Genomic DNA, 21,425 nt, shown 5'->3' with positions numbered 1-21,425 from the left:
CAATATCAGGGTTTCCTGCTCTCGCCTGTGCCCTAGTATAATAAACTCTGCCTACTCTCCTCTCTTTTTGTGACATACATGATTCTCCACAGATTCACAACAGCAGGATCGCCAAAGTGTTGGGGTTCATCAACACACACAGAACTTATGTGTTGACAACATGTTACACACACCAAAGACAGAGTTAGACAAAGCCAAACACATTCAACTCATCAGCATTTCACCATTTACCAATCTCGACACAGCAGACTAAAGAACAAACATGAATCATAGAGCAAGACACTACACAGTTTGATTCATCTTGGTCCAAGGATAACTTCCATTTCAGCCAAAAATTACATACTCGCGTGAACCAGCATGACCTTTAAATAGGAACTTTTGGCAATTATAACAGTTACATCCAATTGACCAAAATCCGACTTATCAAAACTCCGACTCACTAACATAGTGTTGATTGATCAAACATAAGTACAAGTAATGATCTGGTGCAAGGTCAACAAAAGAAAAATCCATAAAATTAGACACATTGGTTATGCCTGCCGTTATCCACATACTACCTATTCTAGTGTCCCATACCTCTAGAATAAGCAGTATATGTCATACCCTGATGAATCAAGATATCATTGGTCACACTCATCATTGTAAAAATCAATTCTCATCAATCTCAAGTTCATTTTCATAAATACTGTCGTGACAGAAAATCATCATATACCAATTCCAAATCCAAATCCAAAATATCTTTCATTTTCTATACCCGGGTAACAAAATCATACCAGTTGCAGTGGTGGCCAGCCACTGCAGCATGATTTTGTGATCAGTGTTGCCTCAACCGGCAAATATACACCAATAAGACGTGCTTCCTAGATCGGTGAATCTGCACTAATGCTGTCTATATCAACGGATCTGCATTTACCATTGTGAATTTGCAATTTGTTAGTGTGCTGCCTAAATCGACGGATTTGCACAGATAACTGGTGTCGCGTAAATCGGCGAATCTACACCAAATTAGCATTTACTCACTACCTAAATCGACAGATATGTGTGCATGTGACCAATGGACTAGACAAGACATAAAAAGATAAAACATTTACTACCTGTGTGACACGTTGGAGTATAGTTGAGTAGCAGAGTACTTACAAATTTTTGTTCACTAACTCAAAGCACCACAGCTCATATGAGTAGTTGCATAGCTTAATGTCAAATCCTCTCAATAGAAATTACATGCAGTGCAAGCACAAGCCAGAACTTTAGGGATTCTTAATTTCATATGCCATAAGAAAATGCAAAGAAGTAAAAGATCTTTTTGCTTTCAAATTGTCCAATGGTATTATCCCTATTACAAACTGTTTGACTATGTGTCCTTAAATATATGCACAACCAAAATAAACTTCCAAGCAAGTAGAGAAAGTGAGTATTATTGTAGGAGTATGATAAGGGATGTCAGTGCAGTATAGGTAGGCAAGATATGTTGCGTAATTGATGAGATCTTAAGAGATATGATAGCCATAGATATATATAGGAATGGATTCATTTAGGAGAATTAAAATACCGTGGAAAACAACGATAAATTACGTACCTGGAGGTGGTTTGAGGAAATGACTAGTATCCAAATCGTCAAATGCTAAACAATTTCTTGAAACAAAGGTCAACAGCAAAATTCATCATTTGAGTAATGTTATGCAAGTTATAACAAACCAAAGTATAAATGCCATAAAGTTCAAGTCGTACAGATGGGTGTCAGAATTCGGTGAGGTGGATTGTATATGTGAGTAAGTTTTTAAACCATTGATTGTTGTCACAAGAAAATTAGAAGCTAGTAAAATTTCACCAGTGTTATTGAAACTAGCTAAAACAGCAAAACATCGGCTAGTTTCCATGTTGCCCTTAAGTAAATCAGCAAAGTTTTAACAAGTTTTGATGTGAATACCGGAAAATCTTTGAATTTTTGACCTAAAAACAAAAGAGCTTTAGGTGTGCCCTTATTGTTTGCAGTTAGGAAAATTGTTTTTGGCAAGTCCTAACTTGATCAACAAACATTGCTATGAGTATTTTGATCCAAAGAGAATTTGTTGTGAAATTTTCATAGGAACTACTTTCGATGGTGATCTTTGAATGGATACAACAAACACTAAAATACCAAGAGACATAGCAGCCCTTATCTCCACCTTAAATATAGACACACAAATCTCACACCGCGTAGCCACGAACATTAACTCCAAGCTATGAAAGACCATATAGAACACTTACAGTATGTGTGTGTGTGTGTATGTTTATTTCAAAAGGTTAAAGAGATCAAACTGAGACAATCCTTGTGGATCTAATCCAATGCTTGAGTACAAAATAAAATTAAGTAAAGCAAAAGCCTAAAAGTCTAAAATTGGTGGAGTAAACCATTATCATCATCCTCACTGTGCCCGCCATTGTAAGCAGTCGTACTCAGAAAGAGAGAGAAAGTGAGATGCAATATTGATATTCTTTCCACTAGGGATGATCCACCTAATCGCATGGCAGTTCATCCAACAGGGCATGGTATTGTGTGCTCTTCCACACGAAGCTGCCCGCTTTTTATTTATTTATTTATTAAAGACCAGTGGGTCTGAGCCTGAGAATATGAAGCTTTAACCAATCCACATAATTGCAAACCAATGTTGCAAGACCCAAAGATGGCAGATATACAACTAAATTGCGACAAAGAGGTTGTTTGTAATAAAAAATAAAAAATAAAATCATATGAGGGACATTAAGCACCACATAGGCGATGATGATGGTGATGGCGGAAGGAGTTGCAGCTCATGTAATTGCATTAGGAGAGGTCATTGCTTTGCATCCGCTGAAAAAATCCTAGATCTTGCTCGCCCTGCTCCTGTTGTGCATGCAATTGCATCAGAAGAGGTCCTTGCTTTGCATCCTCTGAAAATAGCCTAGATCTTTCTGGCCTGCTCCTATTGTGCGTACCCTGCAATCAATGCACTCCAAGAGACGACGTTCCACACAGGAAGCTTCTCAAGAAGTGGCTTTCTGGCCTGATCCTGTTGGCCACAACTAACTCAGGGTCATTCCTAAGACCCCACTGAGCCCAAGTATGAAATATCTTTTCAGGAGCATCTTGTGTAGAGCCACATGCCTTCAAGATGCATGCGTAGGTGATAGCGTCAGTTGCTTCACATCTATTGAAACAGTCCCAAGATTCCTAGCCCTGGCCTATTGGGCATATCTTGTAATCAGTACGTTTCAAGAGACAACATCCACACAAGAGCACCACATTTGGCATACATATTGATAAAGGCATTGCTAAGCACACCAATATTTTGCAACAACCCCTCACTAACAATGTCAACGTGAATTTTTATGGCCATATCAGTGTCTTGCATAGAGCTACATGCCTTCAAGATGCACGCATATGTGATTGCACCTAGAGACAAGCCATCGCTTTGCATTTACTGATAACAACTTGGAGCTTTCTAGCCATGTTCCTATTGCACGTATCCCATAATTAATGCACTCCAAGAGATGATTCACAACATCCCGGACAAGAAGCTCCTCACACATGTTTTGTGCTTTTTGAAGTGCACCACATTTGGCATACCTATCAACTGAGGCATTACCAAGCACAACAACAGCCCACGACTAACAATAATAGAATGGATTTTTAAGCCCATATCAGCATCTTGCATAGATTCACATGCCTTCAAGATGCGTGCATAGGTGATAGCATCGGGATAGAGGCCCTCACCTTGCATTTGCTGAAATCAGCCTAGAGCTTTCTGGCCCTGCTCTTGTTGTGCATTTCCGGCAATGAGTGCACACCATTCCGAAAAGTAAGTTCCTCTAGCCTTTGTACTTTTTGAAGTGCACCACATTTGACATTCATATTGATGAAGGCATTGCCAAGCATGATTTTTCTTTTCAATAGCATCTTGCACAGAGACACATGCCTTTAAGATGCACGCGTAGGTGATAGTGTTTGGAGAAAGGATCTCGCTTCCCATCTGCTAAAACAGCCCAAAGCTCGTCAAGGACTTGGTGCTCTCAGACAAGTCCACCACATTTAGCATACATATCGACCACACATAGGCTATGGCGATTGCGAAAGGGGTAAGTCCATCGCATTTGGCATACATATCGACCACACACAGGCGATGGTGATGACGGAAGGGGTTGAAGCAACTCTCTCTCTCGCTCTCTCTCTCTCTCTCTCTCTCTCTCTCTCTCTCTCTCTCTCTCTCTCTCTCTCTCTCTCTCTCTCTCTCTCTCAACATGCATAAATGCAGCCGCTTAGACAAGTCCAAAGGCCCAAAGCTCGTCAAGGACTTGGTGCGCTCAGACAAGTACACCACATTTAGAATACATATCGACCACACATAGGCTATGGTGATGGCGGAAGGGGAAAGTCCACTGCATTTGGCATACATATCGACCACACAAAGGCAATGGTGATGGCTCTCTCTCTCTCTCTCTCTCTCTCTCTCTCTCTCTCTCTCTCTCTCTCTCTCTCTGTCTCTCTGGCTACATGCATAAATGCAACCGCTCAGACAAGTCCGCCACATTTGGCATGCATATCGACCACGCATATCAGCACTTCATCTTGTGCAAGTCCGAAGACATGCTTTGTGGCACTACCATCGCTTTTGTTGCCCCTTATATGGGCGCAACAGCTCTCTCTCTCTCTCTCTCTCTCTCTCTCTCTCTCTCCTTTTTTCCTTTAATATAAACCCCAACCCCAATGAGCTGTTGCCAAGTGGCACAGCTCTCCTTGCAAAAAACGCTTCTACAAAATGAAGGTAAAACTAGAGTGCTTCGTTAGCCTGCATAACCGGAAGTGGATAACAAATTGGTGTAAGGGTACAAGCCTTCAAGGCGATTGCAATTAGAGACAACTTCCCTTTGGTACTTGCATGTGTATGGAAATGAATGGAGAGCAAGGGCAGTATTGTAATTACTATTTTGTTCTCATCAAAGCATTGAAGAAGAGTATACATAAGTAAAAAGAACATAGAAGTGAAAGCTGAGAGAGAGACAGAGTGCATGCGCTTATTATTTTTTTCAACAAATCTTGTTAGCCTAAGTGAGTAGAAGTCACGCATACATGTAGGAATGTATATACTGTTTTGTTCTCATGGAAGCACTGAATAAGAGTATACATCGTAAAGAAGAATGTAGAAATGAAAGGTGAGAGAGAGAGAGAGAGAGAGAGAGAGAGAGAGAGAGAGAGAGAGATCGGTTATTAGTTGTTTTGCACAAATCTTGTTACTACAAGTGAGTGTAAGCGACTGAAACGATTTGATGTAAAGAGTATGCAAAAAAGTTGATTAATTAAGAACGGAACTAAACAAACGAGAGTAGGGAAGACGTTCAATGTAGCATGGAATGACTGCTTTACAATGAAATGGACAAAACTTTTGTGGAGAAGAGGAGGAGGACTAGGTAACAACACATATCAGTGGGAGTTTTTGATGCAAGAAGAAAGGGCTACATCGGTAAGATGCTCTTCAAAGTTGCGCGTGTGGCTAACTGGTTGACAAAAAAGTAGCGCGAAACGAATTGTTTAGCTGACTGAAGGTGGTTGGGGACCACATTAGAGTATTTTAATTCTATAGTCTTGAGTAGGCCGAGCACATCTGCAATCTGCAAGAACAACATACAATGGTGTTTTGTGGAGCAACTAGCCAGCACGGCGATGTCGATGGTGATTTGTCGACCGAGTGTATTCCAAGTGATGTAATGTGGATGCCATGGGGTAGGTGGTTGAACTGGCCATGGAATGAACTCACTCCATTTATGCATGTAGTGTTTGAGCACCCGCTCTTGCAAATTTGGATAAAGATAGTATTGCAACTTACACATTGCAGTCTCAAATTTTGGCTGCTGCTCAATCGGATCTGTTGGAATTGGCCTACCCATTCTAAACTGAAAAGAAAAAGCATTTAAATCAAAGCAGTTGATAACGTGTCATGTCTGTCATAGTTTGAATGGAAACAAGAAGACATTGTTGTAGCCAGTCATGAAAGTTATGTGACAAAAACAGTGAACAAAACAATGAAATAAAGACGGTAGAAGCTCGCAGCTATATTTTCTTGTGTTTTTTCAAAAAATAATATTTTCTCAACCTTGGTGGATGTCCAGAACAAACGTTATAACCTAATGCAGTTGTTGTTTTGTGTTGTTTAATTTAGAAATGTTCTAAGTTTCTAGTTTTATGTAAATTGGTACTAGTTGCTAAAGTGGTAATTTCTAAACTGTCCTCGAAAGGACTATGTGCTTGCATGTCCGCTCGCATTCTCTTTGAAGGATTGTGCTTATGCTAGTCAACGCATTTACGGATGTTATTTGTAACTCCGATATATCTCCTATCGTTTTTCGTGCATCTTATACTGTAGACTATGTGTTCTTCCCGCGACATTGCTTTTTCTGGGGTGGAAGGCCGATACTTGTCTCTGGTTGTTGATGAGTGTCTAAATCTGCAGTCTATGCAGATTGGTTAGGTCAATAAAAAAATGATGGTGCTACGGAGAAATGAATGGAAGGTAGTGATACTTGTTATCCATACTTGCCTTGGTCTGTTGCAACTGGCTCGTATCGGAAGGCTGGTTGGCCGTAATTTAGTGCCTTGTGTTCGTTGTAGTGCCATGCTACCTTCTGGATTGTGATAGGTGGATTAGTTGCGCCGTGCGTGTGGTTTGCCGAAGTCATGAAATTAGTGGCACAGTTTTCTTGAGTAGCTTTTGAAAGTTCAGACAAATCAATGTTGTAAACAAACCGCAAATGCTCCATCCTGTATAATGTAATTCCTTCAGTTTTTGTGTCGAGGAGTTGTTGTGCTTCAACATTATGCAACATGCTCTCATCATCCTCGTAGTGGATATCAAGCTCTTCAAGTATTTGCTTCATGAGACCTGCAGGATGTAGGAGCAAGCTGGTTAGCACAACAGACAGAAGGCATTATATTTTTCTTTTCTAATAGTACCTGTTGTCATCCTGTCTGTGTTTGGTGTGGCCATCGTTTGGTTTAGAGCTTTATATCTTGCATCGCACTTATTCATGAAGCTGCGATGCTCTCGAAAAGTATGGAACCCCTCAATATATGCATGGGGTTTCTCGCCCACTGAGTTAGCCAATCTCATTTGCTTAGTCATGAGGTAAAATCTCTTAGGTTGTATCATTGGTGTCGTTTCCTTTGCATTGTTTGTGTATTGCTTGAAGAGCTGCACAATAAGATGAGTGATTGATTCACATGTGTATACATAGGCAGATGCAAGATCAAACAAGCGTGCAAAATGTACCGTGTTGTGATCCATTGTTTAATTCAGTTTCCTGCACGTAAAAATAATTATTTTGATGATTTGTTACAGTATTTGAAGCATAAGATCCGACAAACGTTTAAACACAAATGAATGAATTAAGGAAAGGAGGAGCAGTAAATTTACAAAAGGTGGATGAGAGTGAGCAGGGGTGATAGGGAAGATGTCTCAGCAATGCAACATATTGAACATGACAAGTCGACAGAAGAGAAGATGAGCAGTTGAAAAAAAATCTCTGCTTTGTACACAAGGCAGTTACAAGGCGACTCAATCAGTTTAATAGAGAGAGGAATTGATACTAAAGAGGGGGAAGGAAACTTTCACGTTTAGATGGTCAAAAATCTAGATGGTGTGAACATCTCTAGCGTAGGGAGCTCTAGTAAATGTAGCCGGGTTCGCTCAATGACGCGTGATAGCATCAAGTATAGAAGGCCAAGGGCGAAAACTTCTTTTACAATGAGCAAGACGTTGGTGTTGATTGTTGCGCCTTGGGACTTGAGAGCTACTGGGAATGTGGATTTATGGTACCAGTGCCCATTGAATGTCCGCCTGCTATGGTTTGACCGTCGAAGTGTAAGTTCCTGTTTGGATGTGTCCAGTGTGACTTTGATTGCTTTGACGCCGCCATCTTCATCTTGGAGGATTTCGTCTACGCGACATAATGATCCATTGGTTGCTCCAATTGTTAAGTCTATGTTCTCTGTTATAAGCGCCTTTGCTCCTTCTGCTATTCTATCAACTGCATGGAAGCCGGGATCTTCAAGCCATGCTTGGAGCTCAGGACGTTGTGTGCATTTGTCTTGAGGCCGATTTGGATGATGTGACTATGCCGATGGAAGCGTTCCAAGAGCAGGTTATTATAATATCGAACGTCACTCTTGTGTGTGCAAATGATTGTCATGTTCCTATCCATGTGTTGCTCTCTTTCTTTGTCGGGAGCCTGACTCTTATTGTATTGAGGAACTCTATGAAAGAGATATCTTTTGCATGGCGCACTGAGCAAGACATAATGTACGTAGTAGCAGTGGACCAATAAGTGGAGCTTGTGATGTGGCATGAGTAGCACTAATCACTTTGATGCCTGCATATTGGCGGCAACTGTGCTAAATCACCGAACAAGAAGACCTTTTAATTTATCTTTGAATGGGTCTAGCAGTGTGCCGTTGGTGACATTCACAATTTGTCGTACTATGAGATCGAAAGTTTGCTTTATTAACATAGAAATCTCTTCTATGATAATAGTGTCTGCTTCTTTAATACTGACGTATCTGTCATCAGTTTCGGAGATTGACAGGGGATACTATTGTGTGCGCACTGGTATCTTGAATTGGTAATGGACAGTTGTTGCGATGTTGCTTAACCTCGTGGCTGCTGCATTAGTCGAAGCAGCGAGTGTGATAGTTTTCCCTTGCATTGGGAGTTGTCTTGTGATGTATCTTATGAGGAAGCTTTTGCCACTCCCAGGAGTGCCTGTGATCTCATGCAGTCCACCCTTTGCTGCCGTGAGCTTCTTGTAGGTGTCTGCTTGTTCAGATGTCAGTGACGCATTTTGGACATTTTGAAGCTCGTTTAGAAGGGCAGAGATACGAGATGACGTGTCCTGTTGCTCGTAGTCGATTTGCACATCTGGAGATTGAAATGAGACAGCCTTTGTTGAGGATGTCTTCTGTAGTATCATGTAATGAAATTGGTGTGTTTGATCTGTCATGAGCATATTTCGTTGTGTGTACTCTGTGATGTACATCTCAAGGTCCTCATCTGTCAGTATCAAATTTCTAAGTTTGCACTCTAGATAGTATGACCTGGACGTGTTCTCTGGTGAGAGCAGCCGGGATTCGTTTCTAAGGTGATGCTCTTTAGCAGCACGTTGTAAAAGAAAGCCTCCGGATGATGTCTCGGGTGAAAGTCTGTGAAACGGACTAGTCGGTGTTGCCGCTGCAGCGATTGGCCGTAGGTATTCTCCTCTGAAATACTTTTTTTCTTTTCTTTTCCCTTCGTCACTATGTAATTCTTGTGGAAGTCGTAGAATGTTAGCTTCTCTAGAGTTTGTGGTCGTGCATAATACAGATCAAAAGGGTGTAGCACAACATCATTGTTGTGAGAAATGATTCGTTGTTGTAGTGTCGGGGGTGATGAGTCGACATACTGGACGCTATCGCTCTTTGAAACGATTGGGATTTGCAAGCAATTTAATGCCACTTCTATTGCTGAGATAAGTTTCGACAGTACTAAAGAGGCTGAGATCAGCTTCAGTTTTACAGTGTCAAGGACACCTAGGCCTAAGTGCTCTGCATCTTCTGAGCGGATGTTGAAATTGCCCATTGGTTCAGTTTTGAGTGCATACTTCAATAGGTAGTAGGACAGCGATGAATTGGTGACCCGCTGTATATTCATATGTGCACCCCATAGCAAGAGCAGTGTAGGGTGGTATGGTACGACATTTTTTTCTTCATGCCGGGACCTGAAGTATTGCCATATGTGATTTTGTTCGTTGAAGACTGGGTTTGGATTTGGCTGCACATGAAATGGAAACCCGTGTTTACATATTCCATCTCTTTGACCGTGGTAACAACTTGTACGGCACTTGTGAAGTTGTTTCCTGAGTACGAGTTCTCAGAGCCGGCTTACTTCTGGCAAAACCACAGAGCCAATTTCTGTCGGGATGTATGCAGCGATTTTAGCAGATAGTTTCTCTTTGTCTTCTTCATGCATCCACAGTATGACATGAGCATGCAATGATCCTCTATTTTGGACCTCGTATCTAACCAAGTGGTGTTGTACACGGCCCAACACACCTTTCGCAAGTATATATTTGGACATAAGCATTTGGAACTTCGAGTGGAAGGTGAGGGCGCATTCAACTGAGCAGTCTGTCCAAGTGAAGGAGGCGTTTAACTGACGTGCAATTAGCTCGATCATGTCAATCTGAGGCCATCTTGTGTCTGTGACCTCATCGACAGTGAAAGTCAAGAAGAAATCAGGCATTCCCCATTCGTCCACCATTGCTATCAAGTCCTTTAGGTTCTTGCGGTGCCACGAGCAGGAACCTGGCATGCTGGAAGGAGTGCTGTATCGAAGCACATGTCTCACAGTATCTTCGTCAGTTGCTGTACGATTGGCCCTCTTGTAGTTATCAATGTCCTTTTGCAACAAGCTCATGTGTGTATTGTTAGCCAACATAAGTGCCTGCTTTAGTTGGTACATTATGAGCAGGTATGGCTTGTACAGGGTGTAAACGGAGAACAGAGTCGATGCACGTATCTTTACATATATATTGAAGTTGATTTTACCATCATACTGGCCTTTCCCAAAAGGGAACATGAATGGAAACGCTGTCGACTCTATTGTGATGTCGTTCACAGAGCTTGATGCGGCAGGCATGCCGTTGGGCTTGAAAGTAATTGTTCTCTCAAGCAATTGTTGACGGCCATGGAGCTGCAAAGAAGCAAATTCGTAAGTATCTCTAGCGGTGAATGCTCTTCTCCTGGCTGGCTCAACGATGTTTTCGATGATACCAAACATCAAACTTGTGTCAAGCTGCGCCATCAATGCAAATGGTACGTTGTCTTGTTGTTGTTGAATGATCTTGCTCACACTATCTTGACTTAGTATGTAGAGGCCAAGCTTCTTATTCGGTCGTTCATCCATCCACATGTACTTCTGTAGTACGAAGTTGTTCTCAAGATTGAATGCAAGTATGTCTGCCACTTGTGATGTAGCTAGGTCTTGCTTTGTGAAGGTTGTTCTATGCTCTTTACTCCATGATAGCAGAGGGTTATCTAATATTGAACGTCTGTCTAGTGTACCTCATGCAATTGTTGTCACTGTTGAGATGGCATTGACAGATATGTCAATGACGCTCAATAGCTGTATGTGAAGCTGATTTCCGTTCAATATTCTTCTTGCGTAGTCTAGAAGTAAGGGCACACAATATCTGCGACGTGCACTTGAGTTCTCACAAGTGGAGCATTGCACCCATTGCGTTTCTATATGTGTAGCCTCTAAGCTGGATACCAATAGACTGCTAGCAAACATTGCAATCGATGTCTCGTCTGAATCTTGAGTACAATCAAAAGAGGCACTTCTTTGGATGAAAACTACACCACAAACAAAGCATATGCTTAAAGGTCTGAATATTGCTGCAACGTCTGAACTCCATTGGTATACTAAATTGACGATATCAATCCATGATTGTGAGCATGGTAGAAATCTAGCCTTCTTCTTGATTGAAGTGCGATGTCTCGCTTTCGATCTGCTGAGGTGTATCCTACGCTTTCGGTGATGGTCCATTGAAGGCGTAAGTTGTACTCAATCTTAATGATTCAATGCGAAGATAACCTTGTGATATTTACTTACTAGTCACGTCTAAGCAACGAACAGTTTGAAACAACCATGTACCTGGTGCTGGATTGAGCTGTTGTTGGGTTTTGAACTGGGAAGAGGTAAGCGATAGCTGATTTCTTGAATGTCCCTTGTAGAGAATAAGTACGAAGTGTTAGAAAAGTAATAGCACAATGTTGAAGATTCTGAAAGTAATCTCATTATTTGTATGTGTTCATTACTTCTTATGTTATAGAAAAAAAAGAAAACGTGCTAGTGTCCCTGCACGGGGGAGTTTGCACAGTCCTCCCCGATTTTTATAATACGAGGGAACGTGCCAGTCCCACAACAGCATGTGATTTTCGGTGTGTTCCTTTTTACTGTGTCCTCAACGTTCAAGATTAAAATGTGGCACTTCTTACTCACCGCACGCTGGAATATGTCGTCGTTGCAAATGAAGAGGAGATGTGTTCAAGTTTCTCTTGGTCTGTTTGCAGTGAAACACGGTAGAGTTAGGCCATAACTAGTTGTGCCTGCAGAAACGAGCTGAGTAAAGTAGTTGAAGGTGGACATACTATTCAACTAGCCACTGGGTCTTGTTACACACAAAGCTGCTATGATTGCTACCTCGGGAAGGCGCAGACGCTTTACTGCAGAAGAAGGTCAATTTCAATATGCCGACGAGACAAACATTGACATTGTCGACCTTCTACTACTGGAATGAAAAGGGAGGAGCTTGGTCTACAAAATCTGTGATATTGAAGAATGCTCTCGCCATGTCGACGAGGTAGGCTTTTTCTCATGGCTCTTTTCTTAATGCATAAAAACCTCACTAAACAGTTCATTACAAAGGGGCCTTCTTCAAAACCCTATTACTTTGTTAGGTTAGGCAAAGGCTCTTTTTTCGTTATCAGGATGCACAAGCCACCACGTGGCAATTGCATTAAATTAAAATTAAAAAGAAACATTGCAGCGTCGTAAATAATCAACGTGCAAAAGTAACGCGCCATGAAAATCTTCTGCGCTCGGAAGCAATAGTTCGGTGTAGAAACAACCGGTTCAGAAGCAACATACCGGAGTTTGTTTTGTTCGAACTTCCGCACGTTTGTCTCTGGCCAAGATTTTCTTATTAAGGTCGTAGGAACAATCTCAAGAGTCTTGCTGACAGAGAGCTGTTACAGATGCTATAAACAACCGGTTCAAAAACAACATGCAGGAGGTTGTTCATGCAGAAGATTGTTCATACAGGAGGTTGTTTTTGTGCGCTCTTGCGAATATACTATCCCTTGTGATTGTCCCTCGCGCCCCTCATTGTTTTCAAGTTGCGTACATGCGTTGTGTCCCCGTTGTGTGATTTTCAGGTTTTGGCTCACCACGCATGCAGCTCGGCTGAGCTCAGCTCGGCACACGGGACTAGGTGTAGACTTGCAAGACAATCAAAGTCACTAGGAAACAATCTTTGAATTCAAAATAGATGATAAATAAAAATCGTATTAAGGTCTTAGGAACAATCTCACGTGCAGTGGGCTGCCCTTCTGTGTGGGTCGTGATCGTGGGAGACTTCATGCACGCAGCTGTCTTATTACTGTGCTTTGACTAATTTCCCTTGAAAGTTGCAAACGTTGCGAATCCCATGAAAGTTTGATTTGGAGTTTTGCGCGCAACAAGACATGCTGAGAGAGAGCTGTTACAGATCAAGGCTAGAAAAATACATTTTTCCTAACCGAAGAAAATAAGGGCAAACTTGAAATTCTATTGGTTTGTAGGTCAAAATTTGAAGCTTTGGCCGGTATACACTAAAACTTGTGTACATTTGACAGTTTTCTTCAAGGCAAGCTCAAAATGTAACCGGGATTTTGTGATTTTAGCAGGTTAAAATACATTGTACCCCGGTTTTTTTCTAACACTGTTACAGATGCCATGATCAGAGAGAGAGAGAGAGAGAGAGAGAGAGAGAGAACCTGCGAACTGCTTGTCGAGAAGGTGGTATGGCCAATCGAGGGAACCTGCGAGGAACTGCTTCTGTTGCGAGCTGCTTCTGCTATTTGTTTACGGCGTAGCTTTTACAGCGCTGACACGGCGTAGCTTTTTTTAGTGCTGTAAAGCGCTGGCCACGTGGGTCATTGACAGGCGAACTACGCTAACGAAGTAAAGAAAAGCCCTCGATGCTCGCGACGCCCAACGATGTATGAGTCTGTGGTAGGTATATGCCCTCAACCTGCAATCGCGCAGTAGAAGCTTGCCCAGCTAGCAGGACTGAGCGGCAGCAGCCCATCCTTGAACCAGCGGTGATGCTCGGATCAGGGTGGCGGCAGGTGTGGGAGGAGAAGGCCGGTGCTCCGGATGTTGTCGTCAAGTGGGAAAAAGCTTTGAAGGCCCTCAATGCTTTCAACGGCGAGATCTTTACCCAGGGCACTAGCGAAGCCTTGTATATTAATAGAGTGGTGCACAATCTATGCAAAGTGCTGCCAAGCCCCCTTACTGAGGATCTCTCCCCAATTAAAGGGCTTCACCGTCTAGCGAAGGTACTTCCCTTCCTCAAGGGTAATGTTAGTGAAATACTCCCATGATGAAGTTTTTTCCATACAGATTCCCTTGTTTATTGATGCTGTGCCTCCATGGTATTTCTCTCTTGAATGGTTAATCATGACAACATCATGCACGCACATGACGTAGAAAAGTTCTGGCTATAATTCACACATTGCTAATCATGTCATTATCATGAGCGTCTGCACAGGAAAATGCAGCTCAATGCTGTTTGGGAGGGGAAATGGGCCCAGCAGTACTGTCCCCCCCCCAATGCATGCTGGATCTGTACTCCCTCTTCTTTGCGTGTGCAAACACACAATTCTTTATCATTTTTTAAAGCATACTTCACACACATATCGCTAGTAAAATTAGTGTCACCATCAATGTGCTTTCTTATCTGCACCATTTGTTGCTTTCTGGCTGGCCTGCTCTTGGATCCGATCCCACCATCGTTCTTTTTTTCGAATCTACAGGAGGTATCAGGGCAATTTAACAACTAGAGGCAATGTGAGGAAGCATGCTTAATGGGGCTGCATGGATCAGGTGGGTTAGGAAAGACAACCATGTGCAAAATCATGGTCAACTTTTACAGTGCAGAGTATCCTGGGCGATGCCATCACCTCGAGTTTCCCAGCGATGGTAAGGACATGCCACAGATCGTGCATGCGTGCAAGAAGGCCCTCAAGAAACTCACCAACTTGAGCGAAGAGCTCGTCTTGAATAAAGCAGACAATTTTGACCAGGTGAGGTAGTGAATACTTATGCAATATTTCGCTAAGAGCTGGGGAGCCAGCAGTTTGTTTTCCTTCCAATGGGTTGGTTTCTCATTGTCTTCCTTCCAAGTCATTCAACTGATGAAAGGACATTTGAGCCAGCACGATGTGTTTCTCGCTATTGACAATGTTTGGGGGAGCTCTTGGGAAGCGGCTCAGAGAATCTTGGGGGCGGGCTTTAGCGCCAACAGTAAGATTCTTCTGACGAGCCGGAGTGAGCAAGTTCTCAAGGACTTACTACGGCGCCACCGCAATGCATGTGTACGTCCATTACCTGCTCTTGAGCACGACGAAGCTTTTCAAATCTTTCAAGAGGCCTTTGGAGGGGATGAAATTAAATCCCTAGAAAACTGCAGAGATCAGGTGGAACGCATCATGGAGGGATTTAAGTTTGATGGCAACTACCATGCGCTAGCCTTGAAGGCATTTGGCCGGCATGTGAGGAAAGGGTGCTCGCCCGGGGACTCGAAGCAGAATGAGGACCTCTTGTCTCGCATTCTTCAACAGATCAGGAATAAAGATCTGAAAACGCTTGATGATGCGATCAGACTCAACTATGACATCATCTCTGAGGATAAGAAACACTTTTTCCTTGATATTGCAGTTTTGATACCCCTGTGGAGTGACGGTGGTGAAATCACGTTTGCCGAAGCTCACCAATGGTTAAGAGTTCTCTTCAACGATCACTTTTCCGAGACGCTTGTAAGAATCGGGCACCTTTAATTAAATCAAATAGAATTGTATATATTCTGCTGACAAATTATTAGGTACTAATATGTGTACACTGTTTTGGGTAACTCTGATGACAGATTTCTGAGCTGGCTCTGGACGGGCTCCTGCAACTCGAGACAGATGGACACGGTGAAAGCATAAGCACACTATGGGCCAGGGAATTATCACTACCGGGAAAGGGGGGTGATCAGAGGATAGTAAGAGTGCACGACCTATATTCTGACCTTGCTCAGAGAGAAGCTGTAACTAGATCCAGATTCTTCATCAGTGGAAGATCGAGCAAGCCATTGGAAGAATTTGAGGGGGCGAAGTCAGAAAGAGTGATTTTAATGGGTCCAGGTGGGCTGGACAAGATGGACATGACACGGCTTCATGCATGTCCAAAGCTTCAAGTTTTACATACTACTGACATAGATTTCCTCGCAGGGATTGATATGCGTCGGATGCCATCCTTGCGTGTTTTGTATCTTGAAAAAGTGACCCTGAGGAGAATAAAGAATTGGTCTGCCGCTAATTCAAGGCTGGGGATTATGTCCTTATCACGCGTAAGTGCTGGAGGTACATTTTCGGCCTTGCATAAATCATCGACCGTGAGGGTCTTTGATCTGAATGACCTAATCCAGCTACAAGTGCTGCATGTGGAATACTGCTTCGATCTTCAAAGAATTGAGGGGCTGGATACTCTGAAGAACCTTCAAAGTCTATCGGTTTGGGGCTGCGTCCGCCTGGAGAATCTGGATGGTTTGAGTGTCTTGCCTCAGCTGAAGGCTCTGCATGTTGTACTTTGTGAAAGGCTGAATAGAATGCCTGACATTAGTAGGCTGACTTGCTTACAAGAGTTGGTGTTGGAAGGAGTTCTCAGTCATTTCAAGCTGAGCACAACTGATTTCAGTGATTTCACTCGCCTTGAGAGGCTGCGGCTAAATGGTGATTGTTGGATGGAAGAGTTGGGTGGCCTCAGCTCTTCTATTAGAGTATTGCAGGTCTTCTACTGTCCGGCTCTAAAGAGAATGCCTGATCTTAGTGGCCTGACGTGCCTAGTGAGCCTGCAGCTGCGACATAATAGCAAATTAATGGAGGAGGTGGGATGTTTAAGCTCCACTGTCAAGGACGTAGAAATTGTTGGTTGTGAGGCTCTGAGGAAAATGCCGGATCTGAGTGGGTTGCCCTCATGTCTGCGCCGCTCCAGACACAGTTGCTGTTGTTGCCCTCATGTCACACGATGCGACTTCGAGGAGGCAAGTGGCTGTCCAGTACAAGCTGTGAGCAGTGGAAAGGCCTCACCCCACTAATTAAAGAGCTCGTGGTGGATTCCGTTGATATTGAAGGGGGAGTATTAGATCTGGGGTGTCTCAGCCCTCTTATCAACTTGAAGTCTCTCACGGTTTTTAATTGTGACTTGGAGGAGATTGCAAATTCGGGCGAGCTGCAGGGGCTTGAGCGCCTGAAGCTCCATTGGTGTCTACAAGTTGGACGGTTTCAAGGAGTACATCCAAACCTACTACGTCTTACACTTGCAACGTTGTCCATCCGGCGAGGGTATTCACTGGAGCACTATCGATATTGACTCGACGGCCCGTCCAAGGAGGAGGGATCAAAGGCTGTGGAGGAGGGCTCTCTCCTTTCTCAATAATTGCCCCATATGACTGTATACCATGCGTAGGTTTCATGTACACCAGTGAGACGATTTCCACTCTTTTGCACCTTATGGTTATTTTTTAATTCCATGTATCATATTTTTCTTTCGAGAATAAATCTCTTGTAAAATAAGGTAATGACATAAAAAATGGTTAACTCTAGGGTTGTGTGAGCATGAGATACTTTTGTGGCTATAAGAAACTTTTTTGTAAATTCTTGTTCTCATTAACCACAAAAAATTTCATCAAACCCTTTCAGGGATTGGTTCTCAACGCATGTAGGGAGTTGAAAAAATTAAGAAATAAATATTTTCATGTAAAATTATTATTCTTTCAGAGTCATCTTCTAGGTACAATCGAACAAAAATCACTCAAAAGTTTTGTTACCCCATCTAGATCCCTTAAAAACCTTCAAAGCACATTGAAACTTTTTTGAAAAATACATGGATATATATACAATGAGAATCTATGCATATGTATATGTATATGTATATGTATATCTATACAATGAGAATCTATGCATATGCAAAATACATGGATATGTATACAATGAGAATCTATGCATACACTATTTTTAGGGAAAAAAAATGCCAACTTATTTAAGGCTTCAAATGTGTATGTTGTTAAATTTAAAAGTCGGTTTTGTGGCTTTCAGACTATTTTTAGAAAATTAAATTTTTTACTTTTACACATTTTTTGGGATAAATGGTATACTAGAATTTTCCTCTATGTCATAGGATCTTGATGGTATCCTAGAATCATGGTTTCTTGAAAAATAGACAGTCTTAAGGCCAATTTTATAGAATAAGGTGCCAAGCCACTATTATGGCTCAAGCCACTTAAGTGGCTCCAACACAAACCTAGTGTTAAGCTCATAATTATTATTATTCTTCTTCAATCCATAATAGAAAAAATTGTTAAACACATCATATTTTTTTGTCCTATGGAGTGAGAAAACAAAGACATGTTACGAAAATAATTTCCACTCAAGACAATGGAAGTTCTCTGTGGATTTTTCCTAATCCTTCTCTTAAAGATTGTGTCACAAAGTAGGTAAAAATTTAACACCTCGATTTTTTTTTCATTCTACATTTCATATTGCTAGTGCAAATATTTTTCACTCACATCTCATAATGAAATATTTTCACTCCTATTCGAGATAATTATTAGTCTCGAGTACTTTTAAATGAATTCTACTTTTGATATTGAAATTTTTTCAGTTTTAAGTTGAAAATTTGTATGCGCTAATAAATACACTACTTACATAGAAAACTAGTGAAATTTTTTCTAGTTGAAGCTTTGCCTTCATTTTTATGTATATCAATGGTTAAGCAAAAGGGTTTCTATTCTCGCATGTATTTTCTTTTGCAGTGATATCATTGACTCATCTCTATTCTGTACACATAAAAGTATCCAAAGTATGAGATAACCTCTGTTTAATAACCATTTTCTATGGTTAGTTTGGTACTTTTGATATTGAAATTTTAGATGAATTCTACTTTTCATATTGAAATGGTTTCAGTTTTAAGTTGAATATTTGTACACGCTAATAAAAACACTACTCACATAAAAAACTAGTGAATTTTTTTTCTAGTTGAAGCTTTGCCTTCATTTTTATGTAAATCAACGGTTAAGCGAAAGGGTTTCTATTCTCGCATGTATTTTCTTTTGCAGTGATATCGTTGACTCTTGAAAAGTTTACATGTTAGAAACATTCACTCCTCTAATATATTTTCATAGGAAAAAAAGCACACTAGAAAAAAAATCTCTATTTTGTACACATAAAAGTATCCAAAGTATGAGATAATCTCTGTTTAATACCCTTTTCTATGGTTAGTTTGGTACTTCTGATATTGAAATTTTTTCAGTTGTAAGTTGAAAATTTGTACACGCTAATAAATATACTACTGACATAAAAAACTAGTGAATTTTTTTTCTAGTTGAAGCTTTGCCTTCATTTTTATGTAAATCAACGGTTAAGCAAAAGGGTTTCTATTCTTGCGTGTAATTTCTTTTGCAGTGATATCATTGACTCTTGAGAAGTTTACATGTTAGAAACATTCACCCCTCTAATGTATTTTCATAGAAAAAAATTTATCACACTAGAAAAAAATCTCTATTCTGTACACATAAAAGTATCCAAAGTATGAGATAACCTCTGTTTAATAACCATTTTCTATGGTTAGTTTGGTACTTTTGATATTGAAATTTTAGATGAATTCTACTTTTGATATTGAAATTTTTTTAGTTTTAAGTCGAAAATTTGTACACGCTAATAAATACACTGCTTACATAGAAAACTAGTGATTTTTTTTTCTAGTTGAAGCTTTGCTCTCATTTTTATGTAAATCAACGGTTAAGCAAAACGGTTGCAGTGATATCATTGACTCTTGAATTGTTTACATGTTAGAAACATTCACCCCTCTAATGTATTTTCATTGGCTCTCCTCCTGAGTAGGTTTCATGCACACCAATGAGACGATTTCCACTCTTTTGCACCTTATGGTTATTTTTTAAATCCATGTATCATATTTTTCTTTCGAGAATAAATCTCTTGTAAAATAAGGTAATGACATAAAAAATGGTCAAGCTCATAATTATTATTCTTCTTCTTCAATCCATAATAGAAAAAATTGTTAAACACATCATATTTTTTGTCCTATGGAGTGACAAAACAAAGACATGTTACGAAAATAATTTCCACTCAAGACAATGTACGTTCTCAGTGGATTTTTTCTAATCCTTCTCTTAAAGATTGTATCACAAAGTAGGTAAAAATTAACACCTCGATTTTTTTTTCATTCTACATTTCATATTGCTAGTGCAAATATTTTTCACTCCTATTCGAGATAATTATTAGTGTCGAGTTTAAATGAATTCTACTTTTGATATTGAAATTTTTTCAGTTTTAAGTTGAAAATTTGTATGCGCTAATAAATACACTACTTACATAGAAAACTAGGGAAATTTTTTTCTAGTTGAAGCTTTGCCTTCATTTTTATTTAAATCAACGGTTAAGCAAAAGGTTTTCTATTCTCGCATGTAATTTCTTTTGTAGTGATATTATTGACTCTTGAAAAGTTTACACGTTAGAAACATTCACCCCTCTAATGTATTTTCATTGAATTTTTTTTTTATCACATTAGAACAAAATCTCTATTCTGTACGCATAAAAGTAGCCAAAGTATGAGATAACCTCTATTTAATAACCATTTTCTATGGTTAGTTTAGTACGAAAGCCGTTAATAGTGATAAATCAACTATCATACAAGCATTCAAAACTGTATCAAGAGCAATATGCCTTGAGTTTATATTGAAATCGACTATAACTTGTCCCCACAAAATTTTTTAGCTTTATGACTCGCATATACTTGCACAATACATGTCAAACTACCCAAAAAGATGTCAAAAATTGAACCAATGGATATTATCAAAGTTCCACACTGGACTTAATTTTAAACAAGTTCAACTTCATCTTGACCGATATCTTTATCATTAGTGTCTTTGAGCTTAATTTTGTTTTGCACAATGGCCTAAGACCAATATAATATCCAATTTTGTTTCGTCTCTGAGTCCTGGCATTCTTTCTTGAAATCAAATGATTCTTTCGAAGTAGTCCATTGCAACTCCTTTAAAAAATCAGCTAGTGGCCTATACATGAGGTCTATGCTTGCTCTCTCATAAGCTTAAAAGCTATGGCTTCTTTTATCGTCTTCTTAAGTGTCTTCTCGAGTGCTCTATCCTACAAAAAGTATGTTACATTCATGTAAGAACCTTAATAGAAAAGCGTTCATTTAAGAACCGAAAGATGTTAGTAGCAATACATGAGTAGATATTGCGACTAGCATGCGAAGAATTCATATTTTGTCTTTTTAAACTTGCAAACCTACAACAAAATAGAAACAATTCACAACAATCAACTGTACGAATTACGCCCTCATGCTACCTCATGGTTGCCTCTTACCATACAATGGCATGCATTTTGGCTATTGATGACATGAAAGTCACATCTAGTCACGCCATCCTTCTCCTCAATGCTAGGGCAGGTCACTGCCATGACCTAGACTTGATTCTTGAATATATGTGGCACTATGCAAAACGTTGATAGCACAATATGCTCACCAAAAACAAAATAT

General features: G+C 40.5%; 2 protein-coding genes across 2 annotated transcripts; both read left to right on the top strand.

Moving 5' to 3' along the window:
- Window positions 1–13,561: 13,561 nt before the first annotated feature.
- On the top strand, window positions 13,562–14,759 carry LOC147420841 (uncharacterized). The gene is made up of 2 exons (XM_086504759.1): window positions 13,562–14,143; window positions 14,621–14,759. Exons 1-2 carry the CDS (start codon window positions 13,826–13,828, stop codon window positions 14,645–14,647), a joined length of 345 nt encoding a protein of 114 aa, XP_086360885.1. The 5' UTR covers window positions 13,562–13,825; the 3' UTR covers window positions 14,648–14,759.
- A 145-nt stretch (window positions 14,760–14,904) lies between these two features.
- LOC147420840 (uncharacterized) lies at window positions 14,905–17,472 on the top strand. Its single transcript, XM_086504758.1, has 2 exons — window positions 14,905–15,622; window positions 15,730–17,472. The coding sequence occupies exons 1-2, from the start codon at window positions 14,909–14,911 to the stop codon at window positions 16,942–16,944; spliced, it is 1,929 nt and encodes a 642-aa protein (XP_086360884.1). The 5' UTR covers window positions 14,905–14,908; the 3' UTR covers window positions 16,945–17,472.
- Window positions 17,473–21,425: the final 3,953 nt, after the last annotated feature.

The sequence above is a fragment of the Adiantum capillus-veneris genome, chromosome 28, assembly GCF_014529385.1.
Source record: "Adiantum capillus-veneris isolate H3 chromosome 28, ASM1452938v2, whole genome shotgun sequence".
Taxonomy (NCBI): domain Eukaryota; kingdom Viridiplantae; phylum Streptophyta; class Polypodiopsida; order Polypodiales; family Pteridaceae; genus Adiantum; species Adiantum capillus-veneris.
Note: the sequence above shows the minus strand (reverse complement) of the source record. Positions and strands in the feature narration are given on the sequence as shown.

Coding starts and splice junctions, on each gene's coding strand:
- LOC147420840 (XM_086504758.1), top strand. CDS start 14,909: ATGCAATATTTCGCTAAGAGCTGGGGAGCCAGCAGTTTGTTTTCCTTC. Junction 15,623..15,729: donor ATCACTTTTCCGAGACGCTT/GTAAGAATCGGG, acceptor CTCTGATGACAG/ATTTCTGAGCTGGCTCTGGA.
- LOC147420841 (XM_086504759.1), top strand. CDS start 13,826: ATGCCCTCAACCTGCAATCGCGCAGTAGAAGCTTGCCCAGCTAGCAGG. Junction 14,144..14,620: donor GGCTTCACCGTCTAGCGAAG/GTACTTCCCTTC, acceptor TCGAATCTACAG/GAGGTATCAGGGCAATTTAA.